The 16,147-nt window shown below is 46.4% G+C and overlaps 7 protein-coding genes across 7 annotated transcripts; 3 read left to right on the top strand and 4 right to left on the bottom strand.

Moving 5' to 3' along the window:
- Positions 1–365: 365 nt before the first annotated feature.
- On the top strand, positions 366–936 carry N7533_006185 (RTA1 domain-containing protein; the record flags this gene model as incomplete). The annotated part of the gene is made up of 2 exons (XM_057102835.1): positions 366–479; positions 505–936. 2 exons carry the CDS (start codon positions 366–368, stop codon positions 934–936), a joined length of 546 nt encoding a protein of 181 aa, XP_056962465.1.
- A 3,228-nt stretch (positions 937–4,164) lies between these two features.
- N7533_006186 (glycosyltransferase) lies at positions 4,165–6,933 on the top strand (the record flags this gene model as incomplete). Its single annotated transcript, XM_057102836.1, has 6 exons — positions 4,165–4,255; positions 4,311–4,992; positions 5,052–5,582; positions 5,640–5,993; positions 6,055–6,653; positions 6,710–6,933. 6 exons carry the CDS (start codon positions 4,165–4,167, stop codon positions 6,931–6,933), a joined length of 2,481 nt encoding a protein of 826 aa, XP_056962466.1.
- A 2,263-nt stretch (positions 6,934–9,196) lies between these two features.
- N7533_006187 (DUF2985 domain-containing protein) lies at positions 9,197–10,198 on the bottom strand (the record flags this gene model as incomplete). The annotated part of the gene is made up of 1 exon (XM_057102837.1): positions 9,197–10,198. The coding sequence occupies one exon, from the start codon at positions 10,196–10,198 to the stop codon at positions 9,197–9,199; it is 1,002 nt and encodes a 333-aa protein (XP_056962467.1).
- A 55-nt stretch (positions 10,199–10,253) lies between these two features.
- On the bottom strand, positions 10,254–10,604 carry N7533_006188 (uncharacterized protein; the record flags this gene model as incomplete). The annotated part of the gene is made up of 1 exon (XM_057102838.1): positions 10,254–10,604. The coding sequence occupies one exon, from the start codon at positions 10,602–10,604 to the stop codon at positions 10,254–10,256; it is 351 nt and encodes a 116-aa protein (XP_056962468.1).
- Positions 10,605–11,499: 895 nt separating this feature from the next.
- Positions 11,500–12,370, bottom strand: N7533_006189 (enoyl-CoA hydratase/isomerase family protein; the record flags this gene model as incomplete). The annotated part of the gene is made up of 2 exons (XM_057102839.1): positions 11,500–12,121; positions 12,180–12,370. The coding sequence occupies 2 exons, from the start codon at positions 12,368–12,370 to the stop codon at positions 11,500–11,502; spliced, it is 813 nt and encodes a 270-aa protein (XP_056962469.1).
- A 997-nt stretch (positions 12,371–13,367) lies between these two features.
- Positions 13,368–14,431, top strand: N7533_006190 (bZIP transcription factor; the record flags this gene model as incomplete). Its single annotated transcript, XM_057102840.1, has 2 exons — positions 13,368–13,385; positions 13,445–14,431. 2 exons carry the CDS (start codon positions 13,368–13,370, stop codon positions 14,429–14,431), a joined length of 1,005 nt encoding a protein of 334 aa, XP_056962470.1.
- A 457-nt stretch (positions 14,432–14,888) lies between these two features.
- N7533_006191 (MBL fold metallo-hydrolase) lies at positions 14,889–15,743 on the bottom strand (the record flags this gene model as incomplete). The annotated part of the gene is made up of 1 exon (XM_057102841.1): positions 14,889–15,743. One exon carries the CDS (start codon positions 15,741–15,743, stop codon positions 14,889–14,891), a length of 855 nt encoding a protein of 284 aa, XP_056962471.1.
- Between the last annotated feature and the right edge of the window lie 404 nt (positions 15,744–16,147).

Genomic DNA, 16,147 nt, shown 5'->3' on the forward strand with positions numbered 1-16,147 from the left:
AAGATTGCCTTGAAAGACGCTGGGGTAACTGCATACCTCGATAGTGCATATCAATCCTTCATTCTTCGAAAATCCCCGAAACATGGCGAAATTGGAATCTTTGAAGAGCGGATACTACGTTTGGCATCCTCTATATTCGCAGCGATTATCTTATTAATCCTCTTTCTCGGCGCGGCATTCTTTCATTTTTGAAAAATATTTCGCACGAAAGTTCTTTTCACACTTTCGTTCGCCATTGGTGGTATCTGTAAGATCAACGCTCCTCCCCCGGTGATCATTCCATATCATTTCTGACCGTTGGCAATCTAGTTGAAATTATTGGATATGCAACACGTATCGATTCCCACAGCACCACGGGCAAGCTCATGCCGTACTGCATTCAAGCTGTCTTCATTCTCCTTGGCCCGGCCCTCTTTGCCGCGTCGGTCTACATGGTTCTCGCTCGCATTATCCGCTCCGCGAAGCCCGAGAAGCACTCAGTCATTCGTATAGACTGGCTGACAGACATTTGTCTTCTCCGATGTCCTCACCTTCTTACTTCAAGCCGGCGCATCTGGGATGATGGCCACTAGCAGCCTCACCAACATTGGACAGGCCGTTATAATAGCCGGTTTGGCCTTGCAAGTCCTAAGCTTCGGGTTGATCATCGTGACCGCAGTGATGTTTCAGAGACGGGTGCATGACCACCCAACACCCGAAGCGTTTGAAGGATGTGTTCCCTGGAAGCAGGTGAACAGTTTGTACGTCATAAGCGGGTTCATTCTGCTCCGATCCATATTCCGGGTCGTCGAGTACGCTATGGGAAACGAAGGTTATCCACTGAGCAACGAGTGGACACTTTATACTTTTGATTCTGTGCCAATGATTAATGATTATTGCCATGGTCATCTTTGGGATTTGTTACCCGAGCGAACTACAGCCATTCCTAAACGATGAAGGAGACACCAGCAACGAGACTTTGTAACGAAGGAATGATTTCTTTTTCGGGAGGGGAGCCCTGGAGTATGGGTATTTGTTTCTATAGGTGTTTAATTCTTATGCGTCATTCTTCAAATGACTTGCATTTCCTTCATCTTTTTTGGTTCTTTCTTTGGTTTATGGAGTTCGCACATCAGGGGTTCTCATCACGCAAATTTAATTGCCATTTATGATAGACGAGTCACTAAAGTTTCGCCTTCTGTTAATTTATAAAAAGATTGCATTGGTCATTGTAATGGAGATTACGACATCCAGATGTACGGAATAGATCAATACATTGTTGCCTTTTTGTGTTCCAAGAAAGAAGACCTGGGCAGGTAGAAATTAGTCTCCTATCATACTATGAGGATTGTTGTACTTAATATTATTTCCCTCCGTAAGCCAAAAAGATTGGATACCTTGAAATTTATGGTCAAGGCTGTACACAATCCCCGTAGATGCTCACACAGCTCCAATTCTGGCATCTGAAATCTTCTATCTTGTATTTTAAAATAGAACTCAGTGTATGGTGATAATACGTTCAAAACTGTAGAATTCAAATAAAAAGGCCCATCTGATTACCAATGATACTGTAAGAATTTGCATGTCAATCAAATAGGCAACAGTAACTTGGTGGGGGTCCGAGAAACGAGAAAGTCGTAAAATGAAAAGAACTATTTGATTAACACCTACGTCACGGCAAAGCTGCTAGACCCATTCGTGCCAAGAGCGGGAACTGCGAAATATTGATGGACTTCACCCGGCACGTCTACGGCACGGGCTGGAATGATACAAGTGACATGCAAGCTCCCTGATCGCAGACCTTGGGCCGGTGTCAGTCATCAAGGGAAGCGAATGGTAACTCGAAAACCCGGCATCCACTCTTTTACCTTTCCAATTTGCAAAACAATTGAAGAAGAACAGAGATGTACTTGACTTTGGGAGCAGCGCCTGCTGCTTCTGCTGTGAGTGCCGCACGTAAATCAACAGACGTTAGTCTTCGATGAGTGTCAGTATATTGAATCCTGTGTTTCACTTTCAAAAACCCTACATTTTTCACGAATATTCGACTAACTTGAGATTTTAGCGGAAGATGCAATTGACCCGGTCACATAAGCTTCCTCAAAAGCCAAAGCGAACAATCTTATAGCCAGGCTGAACCTCACAGAAAAGGCGTCCATGGCCACTGGTAACGCCAACGGGCAATGCATCGGAAATAGTCCTTCGATTGAACGCGTCAGGCTATTGATGGCGACGGCCAGACGTCTTGCCTTCGTGGTGCTCGAAATGCGATACCAGAAATCTTCCTAAATCTCGAGTGGAGCAGGAAACCTGTCGAGAACATGTGATTCTAGTGTCTTCTGATTGACAAATGCAAAACTATGGCCCCATAGTGACCGTTGAAGGAGGAAAAAAGGTTGTGTTGGCGTTTTTGAACGTTGTCTCGACAGGATAGTTCCCAGCAAGGTTCAGTTGGATTCATCCTTGGGAGGGGATACAAAAGTTGTATCACATGGACCAGTGAAGACCCTCTCTGGCAATTTTAGTGTCAAACTCAAGAGTATAGTCACTAAAGTTATATGCCGCCGCAGTGTAGCTAGGCACGCTATTTGAGACCAAAGCGCCGACATGAGGCACGTTTCAAATGGATTTTTGGGTCCCTTGATCAAAACACGCAAGAGATACAGCGTGAGCACCAAGGTTCCAAATTTGATTGTATCGAGAATTTGAGTATGTGAGAGCTACGGCGAGATCTGAGATGTTCTTACACGTACCGCTCGGCTTGAAAGCAACACGTCGGAACGTCACGGTCCCATTCGTTAGCCAACGGATGGTTTGCCCGCGTTGTTCTCCCTGGAGCAGTACCGAGTACGCCCATCCCAGCTGCGTAAATTGAATTTCTCGACTCGATAGGAGTTGGCCAGGCTTGACACGAAGGTGCTTGGCCCATCGCTCAGTGGTTCATGGAGGCCAGAAGACCGTTCGCTACACTTGAATTCCACCTCACAAGGGCCAGAAAAAGCCGTGACTATAAAAGATGGCAGACCAGCTACATGACCACCATAGTCAAGGTAGCAAGTGGAGACGCGCTGTCAAGGGTGAATTCACGGAACCCAGCAACTGGCCAAATGGGTGCAAGTCCAATATGGAGACCAAGAGGTGTAAAATCTCCAGAAGAAGGGCGTGCACAACATCTATTTGAATATAACAGCAAATTGAGGCAATGGATCGCAGTACCTACTGTGGAATGAGTGCCCATTTACCAAATTGGTAGCTATGAAAAACTGCAAAAAGGTACCGACAGACAGCATTTCCATCATAAGCCGCATGAATCGACGCGGTGTACTGGTAAAAAAAAATTCCATTCGCTAAGTTGTGAATAAATAAGTACAAAAGAGAGGTCTGAATGAGCGACATAAATGAAATACTTTCTTGCTCTTAGCTGAAGGGGTGCTAATGCGATTTCCCATAGGCGGCGTGGGTCAAGACAGAGATACTGTATGTATCGTAGTTTGTATTGGTGTATGTAATGTATGTACAGTGTACTGGTGTACATTCCTCCGTATTACCCGGCAGATCTTAGTAAATCCACAGCGGGTCTCTTTGCTTGTATTAACCAATCAGACAAGCGGCAATACGCGGAAGTTTATGAGCAGAAAATCATCTCGCGTTATAGCGTGTGGGAATGTGCATACGAGTACGATGAATCAAACTCGATTCATTTGTACATATGATTATGGGTCTCTGCAAAACTCTACCTCACCTCAGGGTAAATTTTACAACAGATGATGCCAAGCCATTAGAACATGGGCCTGGAATCCCTCAAAATAGCTTTGCCAAGTTCTCAGTCTAGTTTCGGTTTTCAATTTTCCCATTCGAACCTTTTCCCCCCTCCCTACAATATCATCTTCCTAAGGCTTAGTGCAGTGATATTCAACGAATGTGAGAGTATCTGTCGCTTCTGATTGGTTGGCCCTGGAACGCCGCACCACTACTGCACTGGAACTAGTGTACATCAATAGCGTCGCTGCCGCCAACCTAAAAACTAAAGCAAACCCAACTATCGGAAATTCATGACTTTTACCTAATTCATGCTGCATCCACACTCGCGTGAGTCGCGTCTACTTAAGCCCAAGCACATGCTTTGCTCTGGTGTCCGGCTCAACAAAATCGCTATCGCAACAGCATAGTCGCACCAAGGCAGTTATGGAGGGGCCGCAACCCCCAAGATATTCCATGCTAGAAGCCGCTGGCTGGCCCCGAGATAGCTCGTTTCAAGATGGTGCCAAGGTCAAAGGTACCAAATGTCTAGCTACGTTGCTTTGAGTCATTTGCTGATTGAATTTTCACAGATGATGGCCGGATTGAAGTTGACCTCGACTCGAAGCTCTGCAAGACAGTCAGCAAACTGATCCCAAAAGTACACGAGGAACCGAGCGCTCCACTACCGCCACCGATTCTCTCATTAGGAGATACCTGCGAGCTACAACTAAATATCGTCATACAAGTCGTCGGCAGTAGAGGGGATGTCCAGCCCTTCATCGCATTGGGGAATGAGCTTCAACTCCATGGTCATCGTGTGAGGCTAGCAACGCATGGGGTATTCAAGAACTTTGTTCTTGAGTCTGGCCTGGAGTTTTATCCCATTGGAGGTGATCCATCTGAGCTCATGGCATATATGGTCAAGAACCCCGGTCTTATTCCGGGGATGAAAACTTTACGGAGCGGTGAAATTCAACGCAAGCGTGCAATGGTTGCCGAGATGCTTCAAGGCTGTTGGTACTCATGTATCAGTGATGATCCATCTACTCAAGTACCCTTTGTGGCCGATGCGATTATTGCTAACCCTCCAAGCTTTGCTCATATCCACTGTGCGCAGGCTTTGTCGATTCCTTTACACCTGATGTTTACTATGCCTTGGAGTAGCACTAGGGCTTTCCCACATCCACTAGCAAATCTCAAGTACTCCGACACTGAACCGAAAATGGCTAATTATCTTTCATACGGCATCGTTGAATGGATGACATGGCAAGGGTGGGTTCTCCTTATTCGGTTATTTCCATGATCTCATTACTAACATTTGTCTTGTTTAGACTTGGGGATGTTATTAATGAGTGGCGTGCTTCGCTTGATCTCGAACCTATACCGGCTACTGAAGGACCCTGCTTGACTGAGACACTAAAAGTGCCTTTCACATATTGTTGGTCCCCAAGTCTAATGCCAAAGCCCTTAGACTGGCCATCAAATATCGATGTCTGCGGCTTCTTCTTCCGGTCTCTCCCGGACTATACACCGGTTCCCGAACTTGATTTATTTCTCCGAAGTGGTAGCAGGCCGGTATATATTGGGTTCGGAAGTATTGTCATCGACGACCCAGTGGCTATGACTCAAATGGTTCTTCAAGCCGTGAGAGCACTCGGCATTCGTGCAATAATCTCTCGTGGATGGAGTAAACTTGGAGATGTAGAAGCATCATCCGATGATCAAATTCTCTATCTAGATGACTGCCCACACGAGTGGTTATTCCAACATGTCGCCGCTGTCGTACATCACGGTGGTGCTGGAACTACAGCATGCGGTCTGCGCTTTGGAAAAGCTACTACCATTATTCCATTTTTTGGAGAGTTTGTCGCCCCTTCCCCTACATCTTACTGTTAGTTCATACTAAACAACTCCAATAGTCAGCTCTTCTGGGGCAATATGGTTGCGTCATGTGGGCTGGGCCCAAAGCCTATACCATATCAGTCCCTGACCACAGAGAACTTAGCTGAAGCCATTCGGTTCTGCCTTCAACCAGCTGCTCAGTCTGCAGCCTACAACGTCGCAAACCGAATGGGTGGTGAATGTGGTGTTTCCACAGCAGTCGCCTCATTCCACCGCAACCTACCAGTGAAGGACATGCAATGTGATATTTTACATTCAGAGCCTGCCGTTTGGCGGTTGAAGAAGAAAACGAAGAGTCCTATTCGTTTATCAAAACTCGCTGCAGAAATTTTGATACAACATCACCGCTTCAAAATAAGTGACCTTCAACCGTAAGTTCACTCCCCATCCGTAATCACAAGGTGACAAAGAAAGTAAGCTAAAATGCCGCAGCTATGAAACTCGGTCGGTCTTCATCCAGAATCGACGATGGGACCCTGTTACTGGCACTGCCTCATCGCTTTTAGGCACCAGTACCGACATCCTCAAAGCAACAGGTGATATTGTTTACCGTCCATACGAAGAGTTTCGTCGTGTTCCAAAAGGTCAATCTCAGCTTGTGCCACCCGAGACTTCCTGTTCTCGGTCCTCTAGTATTACCTCAACCACAGACGCAGTTTCTCTGGCCCCTTCAAGCAGAAGCTCTTCGAAGCTGAAAGCCACAGGGGCGGCAATGGAAGGGTCTGCGAAGAGTCTCGGAAAGGCTGTCGGGTTCTGTTATAAAGGAATGCTTATCGATATGCCTTTGGCTGTGACCGAGGGCCTGAGAGCCGTTCCTCGGCTATATGGGGACGAGGTCCGAGACCATGGGGACGTTCGCGGCTGGAAATCAGGCGCTACGTTTGCAGGGAAAAACTTTGTTCACGGTATGGTAGATGGTTTCAGTGATGTTGTCACACAGCCATACAAAGGAGGCCAAAAAGATGGAGCAAAGGGCGTGGCGATAGGAATTGCCAAAGGGACTCTCGGGATGACGACCAAGATTTCATCAGGTCAGTGGATACCATAAATTTTTTTCCCAAAAGAACTCTTACTAAACGAGTGACAGCGGCATTGGGGCTCGTGGCATATCCTGCTCATGGTATGATGAAGAGCTTGTATACCGTCACACATTCTAAGACTCGCAAACTCGTTATCCAGGCGCGAATTCAAGAAGGAAAGTACCTGGTGGAACATTCAGTCAAGAGTCAAGAGAATCGCCAGTCTGCTATTCGAAAGTTCGAGACTGCCTATCGCAAGCCTGTTGATGCAGCTAGTTTATCTTCAGGCTAACACCTTCCAAACAAGAAGCCTGGCCTTCATGTTCATCAAAAAGCTCTCCCCTTTGTAGAGAGCCTATAATTTTGTTCTCGTTTCTCATATTGACAAGCTTAATTTAGCTTCATGGCGCTGGTCAAGGAATAAATTGAGATTCAAGGACTAGATACCCCAAGATTTTTCGCAAATCAAACCCAAAAAGGGCGCTAGTGATATTCATTGTCTAGTTCAAATAATGAGACTTCTCAACTTTTTTCATTTTGATTCGTTGCAATAAATTTGGTCACATAGTTTATCGCGTTTTCAATTTCAATTTACTTGCTCGATGCCCGCCGGTCAGATTTTCCAAATGGCATTTGAGCCCCCGTTTCTGAATGTGCAAGCAAGTATACCGCCGATAGCATGACAATCAATCCACTTAGAACAGAAGATACCATAATGCCGCTCGTTGGACCAGATTCTGGGAACACATAAGATGCACCCGACAGTAGGACGGAGCTCAATGTAAGGTAGCCGGTAAGTTGTGCGTCACTTCAAGGGTTAGCATCTCAGTGCTCGTGGAGCTAGTGTCAATGACTTACATAGAGCTGAACGGCTCTTTACTTTGCTCTCTAGTGCGTGATACTCGGTCAACAATGAGAGCTGTAAGTGCAGGCGCGATATAAGCCACCGCTTGAGCACACTGACTTTCAGTGAAAGATTTGCCATCATAGTCCACGACGAATGTTTGTATTGCTATGAAAGCGGAAGCCTCGGCTATCAGATGGATTGCGAATACCGAGACTGCATGCGTTTTCCCATGTACGGAGAAAATGGCCAAGCAGCATGGTGTTAGGCAACATAAGAATAGCATCACAGGTAGAAGTTAGCACTTTGCACGCTGAGTTGGGTAAAGTGACAAACCAGAAGGTTCACTCCCAAAATGATAATCTTTATTGTTCGCTCCAAATTATTGAGCATGAGGGGTGTTTGCAATCACCAAGGTATCTCCAACTAACCACAATGCATGGGCTACTTTCTGTAAAGTGTCCATTTGCTTTTGTTTCCAGTAGGAGACCAGCGTCATGCCAACAAAAACGCGAACTGGAACAAGGTGTGTATTCAAACCAGGCTGCTTGAGCGCCCAAGTTGACAAGGCGAGAAAAACATTGATAGCCACGATTGCTGTGACATTTCCTATCTTCCTTGTGCCCGGTAGAATTTCTTTCCCATAACCTTTTGTACCCATCGATTTAAACCAAGCATTCGGGACGAGGTTGCGCAGGCCTCCATCTATCAAAGAACACACGAGCCAAGTCAATCCCTTTCTAAGTACCCAACATCGGGCAAGACTTACCTTTCTCTAAATTCATTTCCATATATCCCGAGGGAGGGCTGGTTCGATCACACGGACAAGTTATGTGCAGGCAGAGTTGCTTGACTCGCGGCTTTTTGTTTAAAACTCTTCTACAGGCCAATGAGACACTACTATTCTACATGATAATTTATAATTCCAGAGATAGAATCGATACCACGACCATAGCGGGACTGGGTAATTAGGTCAATCCATCTCCGTTCAGAATTAGGCAACAGTTGAAACCAAAGAAGTCCACAATACCCCTTGTGCAATTTTGCTTCGTATATCTAGCTTATAAATATCCTTTTGCGATGTCGTTCGTTTCAAGCCAGCCATAAGATACATAGCACGGCTAATGCTGCAGCATTGCTGAGCTACCTGCTTGCCATTTGAGGATTGAATTAGCGGATCTTCCGAATCCAGATATCCCGGATACATACCCACTCCAGCGAATCGCAGTGGGGGTTCGGGATTTCCTCGTATTACTTCGTATACTCAAACGGTCTTGTTAGGCACGTATGCCCCACTTTGCCAGGAGTAAACCGATGATCAGCTCTTGGTCTCGCGTATTCAACATCGGCAGGGTAAATTTGACCCACACGCACGCATCTCGTACAGTACAGGCTTTGGATACTCGGGGTTCTAGCACCGGTACTCGGTACTTACGTACTTACGATAGCGAGACAACCCTTGGGAACTCATGGCGCGGATAGAGTATGGGGAGGAAAAGGCAAAGGCTACTGTCAAGAACCATCATTGGAGAAAACTGGGGTGAAAAGCGACGTTTGCATTAAGTGAATGAGCACAGATGTAGGACGTGAAGTTTATTTAATTTTATCATATGTCGTATTTCGCCAGCCTGATTTTATTTCATCTTCATTTGATGTCTATTATTTAAGAGGCGAGGTATAGATAGTAGCCAACCATTTCGTCGCCATCAAATCATATCTGTTCGACCTCCATACGTGTGGTTTTCTCGGGCTCCTCTAATATGGGGCCCTCAATCTTTTTGACCTTTCGTCCCTCCCACCACGACATTACACCTGCAAAAAGGGAGCTGAGACAGCCTAGCCCGATAAACAGCCCAACACCAAAGCTCGGCCGATTGTGGCGGTTATACTGCCACATGAATGTCGCCATGCCAATCTGAAACAGACTATTCAACAACATATTGATAACGACAAAGTCCATTTTCCAGCTGGAGGTAGGGGGTGCAATATTTCCCGTAGAGGTTTTATGGGGCAGCTCTTCGCAGGGAGCCTCTTCATCAACACAAGAATTTATAATTCGAAACCAGCTCACGTTTCGCCTGACGAGCTGATTGATTGATCTGTTCGAGCTTTTCTCTGAGCCCAAGCGCCATACGAGCAGCCAATATGTATCGCGGACTCGCCACGGTGCTAGACCCCACGAGGTTAAGCAGAACAACCCGTTAAGTATTTGCGAGTCGATCTCGATCCAAATCTCTTTACGCTCCGCGCTCATCGTACTGACGTTCAGCAAAAGAAAGAATAGCATAGCACTCCAGGCGACAACATTGAGACCGTATATAGCGATGAAGAGGCTAGTAGGTGTACACAGAAATTTGAACTCTGCGAGGAATCCATTTTTGCATGCTTTGGTCCATGGAAGATTTAGCACTTGCTCGACCTGAGTGTCTTTTATGTTGCCGAACTCATCTTGAGTGCTGATGCGACGCACGCTGCGGCCGTGCGCATTGAAATCCACCTCGTATGGCGATCTTAGATCACTGCTGTTCGGAGCATGCGCAATAGCAGTGCCGGTAGCTTGCCACATCCCACCAGCGGGATTGTATTCAAGGAGCTTCATGGCAGTTGAGACCGAGGCGGAGCGTATCGTTCGCCCGCTCCGTTGCGGTAGTGTTGAAGTGTCCAAGTCTTGCTTGTCCGTATGAGTTGTTTGTTCATCAAGAATGGGAACCATATCGTCGCATCAATATGGGTGAATGATGTGTAATAGAACTTCGATAAGCTTCCCTTCAGTGAGGAGAGAGGATACTCGCTAAGGACAAAGTATACTTTTCTTTCATCGGCCAGTTTTGGGGATGCATAGGATCGTCCGCATTTTCAAACTCTACCACGTAAACTTCTGGGTCTATTGGCGAAGGAGGGTATGGCTTGCCCGCCCCCATAGGCAGCCATTGCTTCTGGTCTGAACATGCTCGAGATGATCCCCTTGTTTCCCGCTGTTGAAGACGGTAGGAACTGATTCGTTCCAGAGCGATGGTTTCCTGGCAGGATTCACCGGTTTGCCTTGAGAATGGCCGACATGATCCCATCCCAATCAGACCTCGGTCTGGGCTGATGCCATCAATGTCGTTATGGCACATCGTGTGAGAAGCCAACTGTGCCGCTTGATCCCTTGAGCACCGCATGTGACGAGTATAGTAGGAAGAAAAGTGAGGATCCTAGCCCGTGAAATAATCAAGGCCTGCAGCTCTCAATATGTGGAGACATAATCTCATCTTTCCGTGTTCGAAAAAAGATTACTGAACAGATTTAAGCCCAGAACGTTTGGTGACAATATGATTACTCAATGGCCATGAAATCACAGGGTCGGCGCATTTTCCCGCTCAAAATTAAAAAAAAAAATTGAGTGGACACCTACATGCCTTTTCAGGTGGTAAGTGATTTACTGAACAAATGCCGCCGAGGAATTGGTCGTCCACCAGCCTTAGAAGTCTGAAAAGACTCTACATATCTTGAACGAAATCCCAACCAGGGTATTGGGCAAAATTAGACTGCCGACTCATCATGGACCACTAAGAAAGTATGGCATTATAGGCTCCTCACCTTATTTGTTGCCGCTTGGTTCGAGACAATGTTTTGCAAATTAAAGCTAGTGTAATCGCTACTGCTTCTGTCGATTCCATCTGGGTCGCATGCATACCAGAAAGATAGTGACTGTAACATGCCACCCAGCAGGTTATCTTCTACTTGCGAATGCGCGACGAAGACAGCTCGTATTCCTTGGTTTGAGAAAGATATGAAAGAAGTGATGAGAAAGAAAGAGAAAGGAAAAGATGATATCCATGAGCAGGGTAATAGGAATGACAAACGAGAAAGGCCTGTATTGACTGAACTGAGAGAGGAGAAAGGAGCCAAGGAAAAATGATGGTGGAAAGTGAGATACAGACGGAGAGGCACTAGCCTGGAATTGGAAATAAATTGGGTCTGCCAGTACTTTCTCCATAGGACAATGGAACAGACTATCTCTTCCCTTGATCAAAGCTTGTGCTTCTTTTTACCAGAAGCAATCTTCTCGAATTCAGCTTGCGGAATCCCCTCTGCGAACCTCCCCAGACCCCCGAAAAACTCTTTTATCGCCTGATCGTTGAACTCGCGGTCACTTGGTCCGCGAAGAAGCTGCTTGATCTGCAAGATGCTAGAGCCGACTAAATGATCACCGACACGAGAATTCAACTCCTGAAGCACAAGTTGACGGAATCCTTCACAATCACCCGGGGTGTCAAGAATATAGTTCACGAATCCGGTTTGTTGCAACTCCTCAACACTGATTCTGTGACTGAACAGTAGAGCCTCCTTTGATTTGCTGAGACCCATCCGCCGCACAAAGGCCACACTTGCACCGCCCTCTGTCACTAATCCCAGAGACGAAAACGGCGTTAAAAGGTACGTATCGCGAGTGGCAAAGATGAGATCCGAATGGGCGACGATGGCTGCGGAGAGCCCGATGACAGGCCCGTTCAAAGCCGTGACCAGGATCTTCGGATGCGAATAGAAGGCATTGGCCAGTTCCAGATTGTTGATTGCAAGAGCCGGGATCCATTGTCGGCGAAGTTCGACTTTTTCGGAATTGGAAGACTGACGATTCACATCGGCGCCCCTATCGTCCAATTGCCTCAGAAAGCGTATTTGTGAAGAGCAAGTGATGTGAAACTTACGCCGAAAAGAAACGACCCTTCCCGATAAGAAGCGTGATCAATACCTCATCTCGCTTGGCAATCTGGCGTAGAAGTTTAGCTAGTTCATAATAGTCATCTTGACTGAGAGCATTCAGCTTCTTCGGATTGTTCAGAGTAATGATGGCGGTTCTCCCTAAAAACTCCGCCGTCACAACTGGAGTGTTTTCCATTTTATCATATGAAGACAAATAAATTGCCCGCCCAGGATTTGATTTGTGAAAAACTACAAGATCTATCTCACTCAGTCAACCAACTTATAAAACAATTGTACATGTTGCAAATCCCGAGAAATGATTACTGAACAGTTCTATAACGTCCGAAGATCCTGAGAAAGCGGGGTTTAGTTCCCACGGGTGGTGAAAAACCGGCATCTTGAAGACTCTGAAGGTGTAGGACCGTTTGCTTTACTGCTTACAGAAGATTTTGATTAATGAACATTGACATGAACCGAGGTGGGTCGCCTTCCAAGTGCCGAACTAATCAGGTTCGGCAGTGTTTGTTGAGCGAAAATTTCGCAAAAAAGTGCACCGTGTCAATTGACATAATTCGATAAATTCGATTAGTCGATCAAGTATTCGCTCAGGCTTGGAAATTTCGAGACAATCGGGATAGATCATGTTTCTGTTGCTGGGGAATCGTGACTTGCGGCGATGCGTGGCGCATGATCAGAGATCCACGTGACGATCCCCCCCACGTCACGATGACTAACACCTGCTCCCAAGCAATGCCCTTCTCGTCGTTGAACTTGCACATATCAAATATTGTTCGAATTGGCAGACAATGCCAAATATAACCCGATAAAAACGATGAAGCTGCGAAGTTCCTTCCGACCGAAGAATCATTATCCAACAGTGTCCGAAAGTGATCCTCCTAGCAGCTCTATCTCGATGAATGTCTCCACAAACCCACTCTTGCCGTCATATGATCCCACCGAGTCCAGTCCTGAAGGCGTTCTCGGCGATGATAATATTCCTCTACAATCCAATGGAGTTTATCGCGCGACATCCGCGGACAGCATCTGCTATCCCATATCCGAAGCCATTAGGCCCGATGCAACACAGACAGCTACGCAAATCGATCGAGCTATGCATATGAGGGATAACACTAGGGCAAAGGGTCCGCCTCGGAAAAAACGTGGTAGACCCAGAAAAAGATGGTGGTGACCCAATGGAGTCGCAAGAAGAGGTGTGTCTTTTTGACAAGCCTGTGGGAAAGATCATGATGATGACTTAACCTTCCAAAAGAGACGTAGGAAACAGATACGACTGGCACAGCGAGCTTATCGACAACGAGAAAAGGGTGTCGTATCTCACCAGCAAAGCCGAATTACGGACTTGGAAACGGTCATCGAGAGAATGTCTCTATCAATCAACTCTCTCGGTGCCAACTTGAAGCAAAGTGACGTGCTGATCTCACATGCTGAACTGGGGAAACAGTTGAGTGATTGCTTGGCTAGTTGCAGATCGTTGGTTTCCGAAGCTGGTCTTCCCGTTCATGAACAATCTATTACGCCGCCCAATGACTACTATGAGCCTGCCTTTCATGATACAACGCAAGATTCATCATCACTTCCCGCCATGTCGACCGATGACAACCCTCGGCCTCTGTCTCCTCTTCCGTCTCCTTTCACTATTTTCCGAGACAAGGCCCCGTCTTCACCCATCGACCATGATCTTTCACACTTCCTCGATCAAATAAAAGATACCAGTGACTCCGGATTGGACCTTTCGCAATTTATCCAGCAACTTCGCTTAGCGTGCGTCTACCATGCCGTCGTCTCACTCCGCGACCCTAGTGTGACATTGGAAAATCTTCGTCGTAAATTCCGTTTTCTCCTAAGCCTCTTGAATCGAGAAGACCTTCTTTCCTATTTCGAGGATTGCTTGGCTGCCAAACGACATCCAGAGCGTATGGTCAAATGGGACGAACTTCCATTCTTCGGTGTTGGTGGAGCGGGAAAACATTTCGTTTCATCGCCATCGCCGACATATCAAAGCCTCCGCGCTATATGGGATACTAGCTCGTCTGATTATACCTCTGGTAGCCAGGATCTCTTGGATGGGGAGTGGTATGATTCAACCGATCTAGAAAGACTTCTTGACATCCGCGGCATACAGTTATATATTGAAGCAGCTTCGGTAAATGAACTGAACTCGACAAGATTGCGTGTAGTGAATGCGTCGGAACTTCTCAACAGTAAGCCCAAGTTCTCAAGTTCTTTGACGTTTTGAATAGATTCTAAGTTTCCGCAGGACTGGTCCGATCATGCATTTGTCTAGGTCGCTCTCCCGGGTGGAGACCAGTTGATGTAGAGAGCGCGCTAAAATCGTCATGTTGGTGATGATCCGATCATATATGAAAAGTTCGTTCGCAAAATACCCTACTTGATGGGTGGAATTTATCGAATTTTATGACTAATTTACACCCTGCGCTTCTTTGACAAAATCCGATCTTTTATTTCCCAACGAGCGAGTATCTGTGGGCTTGCAGGAGCATTAGCTCCAATAAATGAATTCTAATTCGTGTGATAAAGCCCCATCATGTCATGCGAATCGAATTGTGATCCATTTCAAGCCTAGCCTTCCGAGTAAGCACAGACCGGTACGAGTAATTGCAGAGCCATGAGAAGATAGGTATATGGAAACAGGAATTTCGATCAAAGATATTCAAAACGATCTTTCGTATAGCTCATACTTCGCTGATAGAGCTCTTGCAACTCCACTCCAGAAGGAACTTGTTCAATCGATTGGGATATTGCGCGACAATATTCTTTTCCAAGTTCTCCGCATCATCACATCGCTTCAACTCGGCTTCGAAAGCCAAAATGTATTCCCTCGTGGCCGAAATCAAGTACGACCCATTAACCTGCGAAGGCCGCTTATGTCCCGGAACAACAATGTGAGGGTCTAGACTAGCGATCTGGTCAAGCGATTGAAGCCACTTATGTCTTTTCTCTGAGGTGCTAGCCTCGCCAAAGAATTGATAGCAATCACCGTAGACAATATCGCCACAAACTACCAATTTGAGCTCAGGGACATGAAGAAACGAAGACGCTTCAGTATCAGAGTAGGGTACATCAATTCCGAAGAGAGGGACTCCATCGATGAAAAACCCGCCCCCTTGGGGCAACGAGGTCGGCGAAAATTGACCCTCTGGTACTTGTCCACCAGGAAACATTTGCTTCCACAGATCAATGCCATCGGGCAGTTGCTTGGCGATGGCCTGGGCAACGGAAGGAGTGGCCACGCACTCAGCCTCCGGGAAATGGCGGAGAAGAACTGGATTCCCGAAAAAGTGATCGCCATGGGCATGGGTTGTGTAGATGTAGCGGAGCTGTTTTCCAGGTGCCGTTTGCTTCACCCATTCGGCTAATTCTTCGGCAAGGTCACCTGTTACTGGTGTGTCAACAAGGACAGCAGATTGGGGTCCTTGAATGAGGGTACAACAAATTGGCGAAAACCAATTTTTCGAGGGGTCGACATGACCTGTCCCGGTTTGAATAGCGGGTGCAACATAAACGTCAACTTGAAGCGAGGATGGCATGATTAAAGTTTGGGAATTAACAAAAGGGTCAAATTTGTAAGTCGAAGAGTTAAAAGAATAATTTTGAAGCTCTTTATAGCTATCTGAGAGCTAGAGGATGACAAATTGCATCGGGTCTGGAAATGGGAAGATGATTTGATCGTTGTGGCAACGGTTCACTAATCATTAGGTAGTGAGCCTCCGAGAAATTACTGGATCCAATCTCACAACCCCAGAATACGAGCAAAAGAGTCATTACGAGCATAACTCTCTGATCCTTCAAATCTAGACTCCTGAACCAAGTTTTTCGGGCCAGTAGGTCGACAGCTCAAAGGTAACCTATTCACCTGAAGTAGAAGCATCTTGGGACAGCTAGGAGACACCGGATTTACTAGGTGATACTGAGGTTAGATAGACCAGTTGAC

Source organism: Penicillium manginii (genome assembly GCF_028828005.1).
Source record: "Penicillium manginii strain IBT 31320 chromosome Unknown utg000004l:1.0-7231830.0:1.0-7236170.0, whole genome shotgun sequence".
Taxonomy (NCBI): Eukaryota; Fungi; Ascomycota; class Eurotiomycetes; order Eurotiales; family Aspergillaceae; genus Penicillium; species Penicillium manginii.